Consider the following 17,500-nt stretch of genomic DNA (forward strand, 5'->3'; position numbering starts at 1 on the left):
TAGGAAAAAAAAATGTGCTTGGTAAGGTTAAGTAGAAAGGAATAACAGAATGAATAAGGTGGTCAATATCAAGGAAATAACTAGAATTCTTTGGAGAACTACAGATTATCATCAGAGACAAATCAAAAAGGAGGTCTTTTGTCCATAGTGTTATTAGGAGTGAAAACTGCGACGATACCTAACTGAATTATCAGATGGGATATTGTTTTACCTAAATGTTTGTGCTAAAAATTGCCTACATTAGTTGTCAAAAATCAGTCATATGACTACTTTCCATTAAACAATTATTACCTATTGTGAAAATACATTGAAACCTCAATTTACCAAACCATGATACAATAAACTTTGTAGGCAATATATCAGATTTCACAACCATTTGTAACAATTGCTTAATCATGTCAGTTTAAATCATTTGTAAAATGACATCATCATACAAATGATATAACTACATAAATGGTGCAGCATAATTTGTATTAGTCTTAGATTGTAAATGGTTAATTTGTATAATGACATCATTACACTTGCAGATGATATAAATTGCTGTGATCACATATTCTCATTTAGCAGACAACTGAGAATAATGGATACCCCTCCCCCTCTCTGGTCCATAAAATCAAGGTTTCACTGTATTCTAACGGTACTGAGCAAAAGAGAAAAAAACCCAATATGATGTAATTGATAATAGTTTTAAAGGAAAATAATTTCTGGAGTATAATTACTCATAAAATTGTGGTTTACATTTCTGATTTTCATTTTTTTTACTGTGCTATAAAAAAAATTATATTTATCTGTTTAAACTTCTGTTAAATGTAAATTATATTGCATCATTCTTTTTTTGGCGACAAAGGCATGAAGTATCGTAAATTACCTCTATCCTTACATATGAGAGTATTTAAAATGTTATGCTCCTCCACCATGCTTCTACCTAATATCCGTTGTTTGATTTTTTATTTATATAGTTTTGTGTTATTTTGCTACCTTTTCTATCTCACCAACAGCTAGATTTTCTTTTGAAAATTTCAGCTGCTGTTATATTTAAACATAGACCAGCAAAATTCATTTTAGGTATTCTGTTAAATCTATTTCACTGCTTTAGTTTGATTTGTATGTGTCTATATCCATATAGCAAAATACTATATATATTTATGTACTAAACCAAGTTACAAACACACAAACATTGTTTCATAGGAATTGCAATATTTATAGAAACTGGTTTGAAAAATTTGCTTTCTTTAATCCAAACACATTATATATAGCATAAATTTAGCATAAATTTTGGTCATGTTATCTGTGTATCTCACAAATGAGTACTGTGCAATGTATTATTTAGGACATTTTGGCTGAGCTCTTTTTGGTGTTAGGATATCCCACACCTCTGCTTATGTGTATGCCTTTTTGCAAAAAGACATTGTGGATTACATTAATCATACTACTATGGAAGATACTACAGAAGCTTCAATTGGTAGATATGCTAATTCATCCTTGTAAAATTAGTGCTAATGGAGTTATATTGATTGCTAGTTACCTTCCAGGTACAATTTAAAGTCCTTGTCACCTTTAAAGCCATACATGGATGGAGCCTGGAATGCATTGTTGTGGTCCCTTCAAATAATGATACAAATATGAATCACTGTTTCCAGAGCCTCGTGTTATAAGTAGGGGCTCAATTGGTTCAGCAGGTGAAGGTGAAGGTGGACAAAAGCTTCCCTACTCATGGCTCCAATTGCACATCCTGTAGTGAGTCAGAACTCCCAGTGAGTCAGGGATAACTGCTCCATCAAGGGGAATGCCCCCTCATCCAGGTTAAAATTAGAAGCTCACAAGACAGATAATTTCTGGACATAGAGCAACTCAACTTTCATAGGGTACCATCTCAGACTTTTACAATCCATCTCAGCACTTGCAGTCACAGGATTTTGTGATGCCTCCGATTAGTGTCAAGTGGAGATATACTACTGGATAACATCTGCATATTGACAGTACCTCATCCAAAACTGATATACGTATCTATATTAAATTGATTTTGTTGTTGTTAGTTACGAAGTTGTGTCCGACCCATCGCGACCCCATGGACAACGTTCCTCCAGGCCTTCCTGTCCTCTACCATCCTCTGGAGTCCATTTAAGCTCATGCTTACTGCTTCAGTGATTCCATCCAGCCACCTCTGTCGTCCCCTTCTTCTTTTGCCCTCAATCTTTCCCAGCATTAGGCTCTTCTCCAGTGAGTCCTTCCTTCTTATTAAATGGCCAAAGTATTTGAGTTTCATCTTCAGAATCTGGCCTTCTAAAGAGCAGTCAGGGTTGTTCTACTGTAGGACTGACCAGTTTGATCACCTTGTAGTCCAAGGGACTCGCAGGAGTCTTCTCCAGCACCATAGATCAAAGGCCTCAATTCTTTGGTGCTCAGCCTTTCTTATGGTCCAACTTTCATTAAATTTCATTAAATTGATACACATAGTAGAGATGACTAAGCCTTTTGACATCTTTCAGAAGAGCCCCCACAAATCTTTCTTTATCGGCACTATGAAAACACCATAAAACCATGTTCCTAATTCCCAGCCCTCACAAGCATTACAGAAGAAAATGATGATCTTGAAGATCATCAAGACGTCCAAAAGGATTAGAGGATCACAGTACCTCTCTCCAAGTCTTGATGAAGATTATCTTCCAGAATTACCAAAGTTCCACCTCATGCCTATCTCTGAACTTTGACTGAAGAGGGTTAAATTTATTTATTAATCAAATTTATATAGCTGAAAGCTGACTTGGGCAGCATGCTACAAATAGTTAAAACCACATATAAAAAACAAGAAACATAAAAATATACAGTCTCCTTCCTCTAAGGCTCTGTGTAACTGAAGCCCTACCACCTTCTCAACAACCCCTTATGAAGATTCTGCACTGCTGCCATCTTCAACTCACGAAGCATAATTCCCTTTTATGAAATGCTGACCACTTCCCCAATCAAGCTACTCAGATCTCCTCCCCAACTCCCAAGGAGAAGCACTTCGCGTGTGGCAATGTTCATGCTCACTTCACCAGAATCTACAAGCTGAAATAAATCTCATTAAACAGCATCAGTCCAGTCACCCCTTTGAATGCCACTCATGCAGTTGAGAGAGGTGAGACCTGAGACCTTTTGCAGTATCTGTAAAATGTGCAAATGCATCACAGTGGCCCTATAACAATTCTGTGAACACTGTTTGCAACCTTCTGACAAACAAAATCAATGGGGAAGCCAAATTTACTTAACAACTATGTTAGTAACTTAACCTCTACAGTGATTCACTTAACAACTGTGGCAAGAAAGATCATAAAATGGGGCAAAACTCACTTAACAATTGTTTTGCTTAACAATGAAAATGTTGGGCTCAATTGTGGTTGTAAGTTAGGGACTACCTGTATTAATAAAGCACCTTAAAGGTACAAAGGTTAAGATGCTGGGCTTGTTGGCTGATGTACAGCATCTTAACTAAATCTTAATCAGCCCCACCACCTTATGAATATCCTAGGTGGCATTCACATCAGAAAATGATCTGACCATGGCAAAGGACTCACCAGCAACATCCTCCATATTCAGATCACGTATCAACTATTCTGAGGTAAAACCAAAATCCAACTTGAACTAACCATTGGTGTCAGACCAGCAATGGTGGGTTGAGCGTGAGGTCACCATGGGAGCCATGGTGGATTCCTAGCCTTCCTAGAACCTCCTGTCAGAACATGGAGATTTATATCTTCAAGTACAATAGTAGGAGAATTACAGAGATGACATCAAAGATCAGGAAACCTATCAGGCAGCATGAAGAATAATACACAAGTAGAATCTTCCAGCTTGTGCCATCTTACACATTACCATCACAAAAGTAGCAATTCTGATAACTGTAAACTATCTCACATTGCCCAACCCTAAGTTGGTTTCACAACTGTTATACTACCCAAAACCTAAAATGACAGATCTCTTGAGAGGGTTACATATCAACCTTCACCTAATAATCTTTCAGTAATATATGTCAAGTCAGTCTATCCACTACTACTTTGTGGATAAATGTAGATAAATTACAGGTGAACCTGAATTTACTAACAACTGATTTTGAGTTGAATTGAGGCCAAAATTGACAGCAATCTATCCTCAAGGTGCTAGCAATGAAGCAGCTGGGCTAGAAATAGGGACCAGGATTCCTTTTCCTTTGAATGGCTCACTCAGTGACCTCTACTCTATCTCACCTACCATATTTTGCCTGACTCCATCTACCTGGGAGCCTGGCCAAGCTGTATAGCCTCTTTGGCTCCATATATAGATATCCCCTGTAATAGTGCCTCTTGGGTTCAGCAGCATTTTTTGACTTGCCTTAGTGATTTGTCCCATAAGCAAGAGCAGAGAGTTTCATTTCAATTGCTTGTTCTTTGGGTGGCAGCTACTACCCATCTGGTATGATAGCTGGCAAGTCTACCCTCATCAAAAAGAGCTAGGTCTTAATATTTTACAGCTTACTATTTATGGCTTAGACATTTGTCTTACCAAATATTTACTGAATTGCAACATGATCACAATATTTTTCAGCAATATAAGCTGGAAATCAGGGTAAGAATTAATGAAGCCTTTGGAAGTAGAAGACTGCCTTTTAGTTTCTATTTTTGACTTACTCACCCTCTGTAAGTATAACTTGCTACTCACCCATTTGTGTGATGCACAGAATCATTGCATAGAAGAACATGTTGCTTACTGCAACTGTACTTTGTAGACACATCTGTGCATTCACACAACCCACCCTCTATCCTCTCACAGGCAATCATTCCATTGAGGGTCTACATCAGCTAATGGAAGGCATGAGGTACCTTCTTAGCATTATCATACACATAGGGGTAGAATATCCTTCTTCTAAAAACAGTTCAGCTCTCAATGGTACATTGCACAGAAGGCCATTAGAAGAACCTCAGTTACAGGTGAGTAACACCTTACTGTGCTATTTCAAAAATATAAGAAAATATGATTCTGTAACATTGAGAAAGTATTACTTTTGCAGTGAAATGTACGATAATTACAGCCAGGCTATTTAAAACTGAGTGGGAACATTAATTAAAAATACTATTTGTAATCCATCATAAAATATAGTGTTGTTTTATGATATATATATTTTGCTTTCTTGTTAAATTTAGAATTATATCTTTATATATCTTTTGTGCTCTTTTCATTCTACAGAAATACATCCAAGAAGCTCGAAATCTGGGCAGCACTATCCGCCAGCCCAAATTGTCTAATCTGTCACCATCAGTAATTGCCCAGACCAATTGGAAATTTGTTGAAGGATTGCTGAAGGAATGCCGAAATAAGGTATGATATAATTCTTGACAATATTGTTCTAGCTTCTGTTATTCAGAGGAGTTGAATCAGTTGGACCATTATAGTAGACCATTATAATAGTAAATATTCTAATAATACTGATATCCTTTGATGTAACATCTTCACACAAATGAGGCAGACCTGATTGTTTAAGTGAATGCAAAATGTCCCCTTGATTGGGATAGAAATAAGTCTGTGTATCAGGACATTCTGCTAATGAGATCATTCTAATGATGGAATTATTCTAATAACATAGTTTTCTCTATATTTTGACTTCAAATTTTTAGACTCAAATGAACAAGTAGTGTAATACTATTTAGCGCTATTTCATGCACTACTGTGATTTGATGAATTAGGAATAATAAACTTCAGAAAAAAGCCATCTAGGCAGTGGTGGGATTGAAGTAATTTAACAACCGGTTCTTTGCTCTAATGATTTCTTCCAACAACCAGTTTGCCAAACTGCTCAGAAAGTTAACAACCGGTTCTCCCGAAGTGGTGCTAACTGACTGAATCCCACCACTGCATCTAGGTTAATTTTCAGTTTTTACTGACAGTGGCAAAACCTATGGAAAAGATACCAATATATATACTATTCATTTCTGTTCTCCCATTTCTGACTCTACAAAATACAGTGAGCCTTCCAGAATAAAATTAATTTGAAATATCTTCTGCCCAAACAAAAGAAGCATTATGAAACATAGTACATCGTATGGTTTAAAATTACATTTTCAAACAGTGATCAGAAAAAGACTTGGAGTGGTTCAGTGATTACTATTTTTGTTAACCATGATTTTAAATCTAGAATTATAATAAATAAATACCCAAAAGATGTTCCATTAACATAGTATATTATATATTACAGTTCCTTATTCCATATCTCCCTATAATCTTGAATATTTAATTTGGTGTATTCCGACAACCTTTTGTAAATAATTATTATAAGCTTTTTAGCAAACAATTGTTGCATTCATCTTCTCCAGTAACAAAAATTCACCATGTGAACATGTCCCAAAGGTGCTTTTCAAAAGGCAACTGGACTTTCTTTGTTTTCCTTGAAAACGTTTCGTTTCTCATTCAAAAAATTTCTTCAGCTTTGACTGAATGGTGGGGAATGGAACGATTTATATTCTTTGCAGTCATCCATGGTAACCTTCAGAGTGCTAACACCAGATGACTACAAAGAATATAAATCCTTCCATTCCCCACCATTCAGTCAGAGCTGAAGAAGTTTCTTGGATGAGAGGCAAAACATTTTCAAGAAAAAGTTAAGTTGCCTTTTGAAAAGCACATCTGGGACAACCATTGACCTGGATGATTGAGAATTTCCATAGGCACCATGTGAACATATACAATCCGCCCAGGATTTCCACAAAAAGCTTTATTCGTTTCAAAAGTGGATTCCCATAATGTACATTTATTTAAGTCATTATCATCAAGCCAGTGTTGTGCTATTTGTACTACTCCATATTTTGTCTGTTTAACGGCTAATATAGGTATGCTAAGAATAATATAGTAATTAAATCTGTTACCAACCATTTCTGCTTCCTGGGGCAACTGCAAAATATTCTGCAGGGTCAGATTATTCTTAGGCTCTTTTTATTGGCATTCTCTGATAAAACATAAAACTGGAAAAGCATATTCATGAATCCTAAAATAAAAGCAATATTTGTTTAACAATTTCTGAGTGAAAAAAAGTTTCATTGTAGAATGCTAACAACAGGTTTAGCTTAAAAAGTAAAGTATCAGAAAGCATCCAGCTCTTCTATTTTTGCTGCAGTGAAATTTTATACTCTTGGTACTTTGATGTAACAGCAGTTTCAGGTATATCTCCACATGTTAACTCCTACACAGACAGTTCATGACAATAGCCTCCATAATCAGTGTAGTAAATAATTCCTATGGAGAAACTAGGAACAACAACAGCAACAACAATACCCCTTTAAACTGTAGAACAGCAGGCATCAAACTCGACCTGACCTTGGCCTCAGATTTCTATTCTAGCACAGTCTGCTAAAATTCACTGTTAGAAAAAAAAATATCCTTAGTGTGTTAGCTGCTCCTGTCTTTCACCAAGAGTATCTCTGACTACCGGATGAAAATGAAAAGTGGATAATTCAGCTTTTATCAAGTGAGGAAGGCATTGTCTGTTTAGAGTTACTTTTGAGATAAAGACCCATACAAATATATAAAGACTAGCTTGCCCAATGGAAAATTCTAGGAGGGCGAGTAGGTATTTCAAATTAGAAAAATAAAACACATTGTTTACATTGTTTGATATATTGTTTGTCTATCTAAGGGTTTGATGTGTTGCAGAAATTCAGAGGTAATCTAATTCTCTTTTCTGAATTCAAGTACATGAGATAGGGACTGTATAGCTTAGGCATTTTGAAGATCAATTTTTCAATTAGCGTTGTACCTATTCTCTTGCACTTGGTTATTGAAATATGAGTAATATGTGGCAATTACCGGCACTGGAGTATAAGACGCACCTACCTTTTTTGGTGAGGAAAAGAAGAAAAAGAAATCTCCCTCTGCCTCTGCCTCTGCCCAATTTTGCTTTGATGCAGCAAACAGCTGCTTTACTTTCATTTTTGTTTTCAGCATAGCTTGATTAGCACGAGGGGAAAAAAAATCTGCTCCAGCAATTTACCTCTTTGCAGCAAGCAGCAGAGCCCTGTGCAAAACAGCTGAGAGCAAATCAGCTGAGAGTCTGGAGGCCGATTCAATCAACTTGTGCTAATTAGGCTGTGCTGAAGCTGAAAGGAGCTGGTTTTTTTCTTGCTGTTTGCTTGCAAGGAAGTAACTGCTGCGAGGCAGAGGCCAAAGGGTGGGGGCTAGTGGGTGGGCGGGGCTATATTCGGTGTATAAGTCACACCTAAATTTTCACCCCCTTTTGGGGGGGGGGAAGGTGCGTCTTATACTCTGAAAAATACGGTACCATAATTTTTAACTAGTATGCTAATGTTTTAAATTCCTCTACTTTTCCTTTACAAATAATCATAATTTTTAACATTTATGGATAAAAAGAGGGAATCTGCCAATATCCCACGCATATATAAGCACATTATTTTAACGTATTGAGCAGGATGTTGGAGAGTTTCTTATATAAATGAAACCTTTTTGCCTTTGACTTCCCTTCCCTGGATTTGCACACATACTAAATGATAGCAGATATAAATGATAAATCATAGCAGAAAAAAATTACTGAGTCAATCAAATACTTTAATTTTTCTTATGGCAGATGAATGTACAGCAGATAAGTGATCAGTACTGGCAGAATGTCATAATGGAAAAAAAACCTGTTGGTGACTTTATATCTATGAAATATAGTATATTTCATACTGTAATAAATTCAACAACTAATTGTATTGCTGCTTATTTTGCTCATTTGAGATAAAAGAGGATTCTGACTTTTTCAAAAAGCAATCATAACTTTTACATATGCTTTCTATTTTGAAAGACAAAAAGGATGCTTGTGGAAAAAATGGGCCGAGAAGCAGTAGAACTTGGTCATGGTGAAGTAAACATTACAGGAGTGGAAGAAAACACATTGATAGCCAGTCTCTGTGATCTTTTGGAAAGAATATGGAGCCACGGACTTCAGGTGAAGCAGGTAAGAAATTTACTTTTAGGGATATTTAATGCTGATTACACTTTTTAATACACTTTGGAATATTAATGTAAATGTGAACTATTGATATAGAGTTGGATTCAGAAGAGGCTGCCATGAACAAAAAATACACAGTCAATCAATACCTGCAAATTTTCCATTACTCTTCCATCTTCCAATATCACTGACTTACTCTTTCAGTGAGTTTCCTAAATATTCAGTGCAGATTTTTTAGAGCGTTCAAAATGCGCAGAGGAAAGGCTGAACTGATAAAAATGTGTTTGTAAGAGCCCTTTCTTTGACCAGAAATCTACTTGTAGTAATTCTGGATCCAACTCTTATCATTCCTAATTGTTTTTCTGGCATCTTTACTGTGAGCTTTAACTAGAAGATAATACAATTAACTTGTTTCAGGAATAGCTAACATCTTTTAGAGAAAGAAACTGACAGATTTTCTCTATAAACACCTTGTTGATTATGCATGAATACAAAGTGAGAGCAATACATATGAAATATAGAGCATTTTTAAAAAAATATTTCTGGTCATTCAAGTAGGGCTCCCTTTGTCTGAATCCACTTCTAAATTGTAATAGTTTCTGTGTGTGAAGGATATGCTGTCTGACTTTTCCCTTCCGTTTATATGCTGCATAGGATAGAAGCTGTACTACTTTCATCCTAGAAGATAGAGCATCAGTATACTCTGCTACAACTCAGATTTGGGCTTTTCAGACCACCAAGCGGCCAACCATACATAAGGTTAATTCTTTGGACTGATTGACAATGTTGGCAAACAGTGCTGAACGGTCTGTTGTGGTAGAGTATTCAGGAATCTGATGTAAGATTCAACAGATCCAATCTTTTTTGCAAAATCAGTTTGGTTTATACCATATTAACCTAATTCTAAAAATATTTTTTCAGAAAGCTATGCCTTTTATAAATACACATGAGGATAGCTTCTTTTAACGCCTCATACCATATACAACTTTTGCCTATTCCCTTGCTACTGAATCCTTTTTGTTATCTAATTATCAATTTTCTTCATCATTTGTAATTTTTATTTGTTAATCAAATATCATTTTGAGATGTTTGATCATTTGTCAGTTCTGGGATCATTTTCTTTGTTATCATTTGTCATGTACATACATATCATTCTTCTCCCTTGACTTTGAAAATGTGCTCTTAATCATAATTCCATATAATGTGGTATTCATTTGTTTTCAGCTCACACAGTTTTTTGTGCTCTTTTCATGACCCCCGTTCCAGCACTGGGAGTCAGCATACCTGTTGTTCATTGTGTAGGTGTTACATGGAGATGCATGGTTCACAGGGATATTTGCCCTTATAATATAAAATGTATTTTGTATTACTTGCAGTAGTATAAAAGCAATTGTAATTATAGAAACATCAATATTTAAATTAAAAACTTGTCCAACCTTGGACTTTAAGGCAAGATTGTGAAATCTGGGTTGTAGTGTGCCTTAAATAGAAGTATACTAACTTTTCATACTTCATTAATATGCATGAGCCTTTAGTTCACGCATGTAAACTGGATTAGCAGTAATTAAATTAGAGAATCTCCACTTTTGTGATGTCTACTTTTGTTTGAATCTGGAAATATTGTTATGCATTACATAAATACATACAACATACATGCATACAATAAATATAGTTTGGAAGTTTGATTAAGATCCTTACTAATTTTGAACTGATACCTATTGTTTTGAAATGTGCATGAAATATGAGATTTCAATTAGCTAGATATTTCTGATATATCTATATGTGTAATTAAGAGGCTCCAAGCCTGAACCAAAGATTTTTGCATAACTTGATTTCTACATTAGACAGAAGTAAGCTACATAAATGTATCTATGATTCTGCCAGCTTTTCATAGTCCTACTTTATATATAAATACATACAATTAAACTTATGATACAGATGGTGTGCCAAAATTTAAATAGATTCTTTTTTTTTAATTGAAAAAGTTTTTCAAATACAGATTTTTCCCCCTTTCCCCCCCCTCCCTAACCCCCCTCCCCTCCCCTCCTCCCATGGCTTCTCCAAGATGAAATCCAAATTGATATCACATTATATAATACTTTACCACTCTTTTACACAACCCCCTATGTGCTAAACATTTCTTTCTAACATTATTATTATATCCCCTGTATACTATACATTACAACATTCGGCTATAAAACTATATAATAGATCCTAATTTGGCATTTATTCTACTCATAATCTACCCATTTCCTCCACCCCCATACGTATATCTCTTAATTCAAATCTTTTAAGTATATTAATATCTAAACATAACATCCGTTTTCCTAAACAAAGCAATCAGTAACCTAACCTATCTCCTTGTACCATATCAATTTTATTTCACCCACTTTCCTGCAGGTCTACCATATATAATATATTTAATATCTTTATTCTTCTGCCCGTATCACTAAAAGATATTTCCATATGTAAATAAAATCCTCAAATGACTTTAAATTTGTATTCCATATAGTATCTTCTGTAATGTCTTTCAACTAGATTGTTAATTCCATCGACCATGTTCGGGTAACATCAAATCCTGCTTCCAACAGTGTATTTAGTATCTTCAATTACCATCTGCCCCCATCATTGATAAATATTTCTGTATATAAAAAAAAACCCGGAGTGACTTTATATTTATATTCCATATGGTATCTTCTGTAATGTCTTTTGTCTAGATTATTAATTCCAACAACCACGTTAGGGTAACAACCAGTTCATCTGCATGCCCCTATTCCATAGTTCTCTTGCCTTGTAGCTCAACATATGCATAGTCCATCTTTCATAGAGTCCATAATAGAAAGTTCCAGTCCACTCAATCACAGGCCATCTTCCACATCCCAAAGACACCAGCACTGCAGAGATCTGTTATTCTTCTCAAAATAGCATAAGTCTGTAATTTGCCTCCGTTATGTTTTCATGTATCTACCTTCTATAAGTCCCGCTTATTATATTTAATCGTCTCTTAAATAACTGGCATTAATCTGTTGGCTAAAAAAGAATTGTTTAGTTTAAAAATTTTTAGTTTTGTAGAACCTGCTTCTTCTTTTCTTAACTTGTTGTGGTTTAGATCTCCACCCTGGTTGCCTTTCTAGGACTTGTATATCAGCTGATTGAATTACATGCTGGTCTTTAACTTGATAAGATATCAAATCGAGATCCAAAGCCGCCTCTCTTATATTTATAGGTGATCCAGCTATAGCCTCTAAAGGAGAATCCAAAAGCGGCTCATCCAAAAAGCCCTCTATGACTTGTTGTTTTTCCATTACCTCCATCTCCATCTGCTTAGCCTGAGTTTCAATCTCTTGTTCATTTTGCTTTTCTTTATCCCCCTCCTGTATTCCTGACACTGATAACATACGTGGAGATGTTGGGCCCATTTTAAAAACCTTGTAGTAAAATTCTTCTGCTTTTTCAACAGTGTTTAATTTATATCTTTCTCCTTGATATCTCAATATTATACCAACTGGAGCATCCCACCTAAATGGGATGTTTTGTTTCTTTAGCTCAGTCACCAAAAATCCAAAGTCTTTTCTATCTTTTAATATCTTGGACGGCAGCTCTTTATATATCCAGATCTTCATTCCATTTCATTTCTAGAGTGGAGTTAAAAGACTTTTGCACAATATCATTTCTTATTCCTTTATCAGTAAAATAAATCACCACATCTCTAGGCAATTGTCTTTGCTTTGCCACCCAAGAATTTACTCTGTAGACCTTATCAATCTTACAGAATACCTCTTCAAAACTAACCTTTAAAATCACAGCCAGAACTTCAGCAGACATCTTTCTCAAGTCCTCCCTGTTATTTTCCTGTATTCCCCTCATTCTGATCGCAAATTCCATGGATCTGAATTGCATCATTGTAACTTCATTTTCAATCCTTTGCTTTATATTATCTACATTATAAGTCTTGTGATCAGCTTCCTTCATTTTAGACTCTACTTCTGAGCTATTTTCTTGAATCATTATCAAGTCATTTTCAATTCTTTGTATTTTATTATCCAGATTATGAATCTTATAATCAGCTTCCTTCATTTTAGACTCTATTTCTAAATTGATATCTTTATCCATCTTTATAATTACTTCTGAAAAGCTTTTCAAAGCTGTTACAATATAGCGCTTCAGGTTATCATACTTTTGTTGAACCAACTCTTTAATTTCCTGTCTAAATTTTTCAAGATTCTGATTCATAATCTCATCATGTCTTGCCAACTCCTCCACAACAAATTCCTTTAAGTCTTTAAAACCATTCTTCTGCATCTGCAAGCTCAAAAATTGCTCTTGTGATTTATAAATGGGGGAGCCCCCTCCCCACAGCTTGGTTGTCTGGCTTTGTCAGTTTTAACACCATCCTGCCACACAAACAGACTCTTTTTAAAGAAAAAGTCTTATCTCCACACAATATCAATATCAAGTCTCTAAGAAGGAAGAAGCATGAAACAGAAATTTTTCTCTTTTCTTCTAGCCAGCACTATTGCTTCAAATACTTTGTAGCATATTAAACCATTCAAACGGAAAGACTTTCGCTTTCAGCTTTCTTCTCAAGCCTCAGCCAGCCGCCATTTTAAACTTTTTTTTCGCCCTTTCACTCTTTCTTCATTCTTAAAATCAATCATAGGGTTGTTACAAATACTTGCAATTTAGAGTCCCAAATCCGGATTTCATCCTGCTTATTCAAGCAATCTGTTAGTTTTCGCTGATTAGGTTGGTCACATCGTCTAGCTCTGCAAAGCGCAGAGTTCCCCTGAAGCCCGGAGCAGTGGCGAGCTGGATAGGGAGCCTCATCCTGCTTCCTCCCCAAGAGTAAAAAAAAACTCTGGGGACTTCGCAGAAGGCTCTACCTGTTCTCGCCGGCTCTCCTCACATTTCCTTAAAGAAACGGAGTTTTTCGAGCTACCTCTCAGCTGTAAGGGCGGCTCTTTACGGGTGGCGGGGCTGGCGGTCCCAAAAGACCGTCTGGCGACGACGGAAGCCAAACCGGAAGCCTAAATAGATTCTTAAAATCACTATCGAACTGTCATGGAACATGATATTAGGCAACAAAGCACATTTAATGAAAACAAATACATTTTGTATTGACTTTAAGTTACAAATTAAAACAATGCAGTATAATACTAGATACATATCCAACTCCCAGGGGGGAAAAATATTGATATCCATATTCAGTCTACCTACTTCTCTTTCTCAGTTGACACCAAGAAGCTGAACATGAATATTACCATCATCTAAACTGAGATTATCAGGTCTTTGGGGCAACCTTCTATCCTTGAATTGGTTCAGCCTCGGTTGGTCCCCAAAAGTTTTATAACTGTAAGAATTGGTACCTGAGAATTTAAAAAAATTATCTTCTTTATGGTCTCTGTGTATGAATAATGCATCTGCACAGAATCCTTTGTTGGAATTTTCTAGAAAAGAAGCATATTTTTCAGCAGGAGGTGCTCTATTAAGGACTATGCTTCTAGGCACAATTAATCCCTTACTTCCAATTCCTTTTCCACTGTTGTAGAAGCATGGCTAGGATTTTTCTCTAATATTGTAAATTCTCATGGGTTCCTTAGGTTCTTCCATCTCATTTTTCTTCTTTTTTTCAAGAAAAAAAACCCTCCCTTAGAGTAAGAGTTGGGGACTATGCCTTCCTTACTGAGCTTCCAGTTTAAACCCACTCAAATATTTTTCTACCCCGTGTTAACTTATTCAGATTAGTTTGAGCAGACCACGTTTTTTGGATTTAGTATCAGAAAAGAAATTATGAGAATCTTTTCCAACTCTGTTCTGAAGAGTGGGAGTCAGTGGGCTTTTCTGCATAGCACTTTTAAGTTTCTTGCTTAAAGTAAATAAGCAAGCAAGGAAGGAAATCCTGATTTAAGAGATTGCTATCTGGATTCCAGGCCACACTTCAGCTCTGGCCAGGTATTATGTCTGAGCAACAGTTGTCTCAGCTCCCAATTCCCCTGTTTCTAGGGGACAAATAGCAGTCATTTCCATTTTTGTGGGTGTTTGAAGCATGTGGGCATGTAATTTTCCACTAAGAATTTTCCACCCATTGACTCTCTTTTGTACTTGAACAGAAAGGTCAAAAGCCAACAATAGCAATTTAGTTAGATGAAAACAGGAAACTGGCAGAACTCTTGTCAATTCACCTAGTTAAACAAAGAAAGATCATCATTTCACTAGTTCACTTGTAAATCTGTGTTTTTTAAAGGCCCTATGTTTCACCTCTGTCTCTTCCTGGTCACATCTACCCAACCCGTCAGAGCCGGGGGGCATGGAATGCGGCGGGTCCCATCCCCTAGGGAGATACACCTGGTGGGACCCAGAAGGGCCTTTTCTGTGGTGGCTCCCTCTCTCTGGAATATAATTCCTCTGGAGATTAGAATGGCCTCCACTCTAACACTCTTCCGGAAAGCATTGAAGACCTGGTTCTGCCAGTGGGCCTGGGGAACCCAGAACAAGATGGAGCTCATTAAATGGTTCATATGATCTGCTGTCACCGGGGCGAGGGGCAGGGGGTAATTTTATTTTATTCTATTAATTTATTTGATTCTTTTTTATCAGTTTTATTGTTTTAAATGAGGTTTTATATTCTGTGAGCTGCCTTGAGTTACCATGTGCAAATAGGCAGCGATATAAATTCAATAAATAAATAAAAATAAATAAATAAATTGGTCCCCTCTGATCAACTCTCAACATACAGTGGGTGCACAGGTGATTAAGAACTAGTGAACAATTGCTTTGACACCTGCCTCAAAAGGACAGAGTGGATCAAGTTTTACATGGTCATGTTTATCCTCTTAGATGCGGTCTATCACCACAGTGTGATAGAAAGCAGTGAACAGTGGGAGGAGGCATTCTGGCAACTCTGTACATAACCATTAGGAACACAAATTATACCTTGATCAAATTAAATTATAGCAGAGAAACTTCACAGATGAGTTTGTGCCCAATCAGGAAACCCCACTTTTGAAATGTAGCAAGAAAGGATGATTATCCAACATTGTAAGAATGTAATTCAGTTCCTATTCTTAATGGCTAGCTCTGTTATATTACAAGATCGGGAACTAAAATATAACTTTTGTTGCATTAATTTTTTTAAAAATGTGGGAAATTGCAGAAAAATAAATACAATAAGTTTTAGAAAACCATGCAATAAAGGATAAATATATGTTCAAATTGTCCACTATTTCTTAGCTATATTAACACCATTTTTCCAACAAGATCAAATTATTCCTATAAAAATATTCAGATACAAATACTAAATGTGGGTGATTTTAAACTTTATCCTTATCATATGTGTGTTCACTGAACAAAAAAGCATCAGGGCAAAAAAGTACAGAGCTGAAAAACAAACCAAGAATAAAATAAAAAGAGAAAAGAAATAGAGGTATTTTCATTTGTGGATGTGTTATACGTTTTCCGAAGTTTCTTTTCTTCTTTCTTCTATTTTTGTTTTTCTTCTTGGTGTTTTTTTTATTCTTAACTGTATTTTTATCTTGCTATTTTGTTGCCTTGTTCTATATAAAAAATCAAGGAAATATATAAACTTTTTTCATATGGCCACGTATCTGAGACATTTGCCTTATGGTTGTTCATCTCCTGCTTCCATAAAGATTGGACAGATGCTTTGGATTGATATAAAATTTCTTTCTGTGAATGGATGCTCTACCTTTTCTCTTTTGTTATTAGGAACTGGCTAGGAAATTTTTGCTTCCATGATTATTATTAAGTGCTTGAAGTTTTTAGTATAATGGCAGAAATAGGCAGAAGAATAATTCACCCATTTGTAAATTAAGTATTTTCTCCACATGTTGAACACTTTTTCTTATGTGATTATTTTGTGTTCCATTACCTTATATTTTAGCTATCTATAATGATTAGGGCATCCATTTCCAAGTTTCTGTTCCTGTCTTGATAGAACTTTCTGGGTGGAACTTTAACAATGTTCCATATAACTTTGTGGATTAGCTGTTATAAAACTATATTACAGTGTGTTCTCTGTATTATGTTACAGGAAACCCAAAAATTTAGTAAAGGCTTTAAAATTAGTTCAGGACTCTGAACAACCCGAGGCATATTATATAAGGACTTTGGACCAAAATAAAATTTTGAGAGAAATAAAATGTAATTGTGGGTATATAAAAAGATAATGTAAACTAAAATTGTAATGATGTCCCTGTCCTAGGACAGACATAATATCATTGACAAATTTCCAATAAGCAGCCTTTCCCCCCTCAAATAATACGCAGAGAATTGTTGTGTTTGTGTTACAAAGAATAATAATCCATGCTCTGTCATATGAAATGTGAATTTACAGTATGTATTATAAAATGACCCCATCACATAGTGTTTAAAAGATTGAGAATGAGAATGAGTGATTGAGAAAATCACTTTTTTAATAAATTGAATTAGTCTTGGTCTTTACATTAATTTCCTTTTACCAAAAGAAAAAAGATAATAAAAGCTGATAATACATTTTGATGCAATTATTTGTTTTAAAATGAAGAACAA

The 17,500-nt window shown here is 35.5% G+C and overlaps 1 protein-coding gene across 5 annotated transcripts in view; it reads left to right on the forward strand.

The window, feature by feature from the left end:
* DENND5A (DENN domain containing 5A) overlaps positions 1-17,500 on the forward strand; it is a 77,122-nt gene that overhangs the window by 34,995 nt on the left and 24,627 nt on the right. For 3 of the 5 annotated variants that reach the window (XM_034417055.3, XM_034417057.3, XM_034417056.3), the window contains 2 exons: positions 5,203-5,334; positions 8,807-8,959. In XM_034417055.3, the coding sequence (XP_034272946.1) occupies positions 5,203-5,334; positions 8,807-8,959 (285 nt within the window). Of the gene's footprint in view, positions 1-5,202; positions 5,335-8,806; positions 8,960-9,607; positions 9,713-17,500 lie in introns of all 5 variants that reach the window. The other 2 variants (XM_034417053.3, XM_034417054.3) reach the window with 1 other exon arrangement.

The sequence above is a fragment of the Pantherophis guttatus genome, chromosome 1 (assembly GCF_059756535.1).
Source record: "Pantherophis guttatus breed Tessera chromosome 1, ASM5975653v1, whole genome shotgun sequence".
In the NCBI taxonomy this organism is placed as follows: domain Eukaryota; kingdom Metazoa; phylum Chordata; class Lepidosauria; order Squamata; family Colubridae; genus Pantherophis; species Pantherophis guttatus.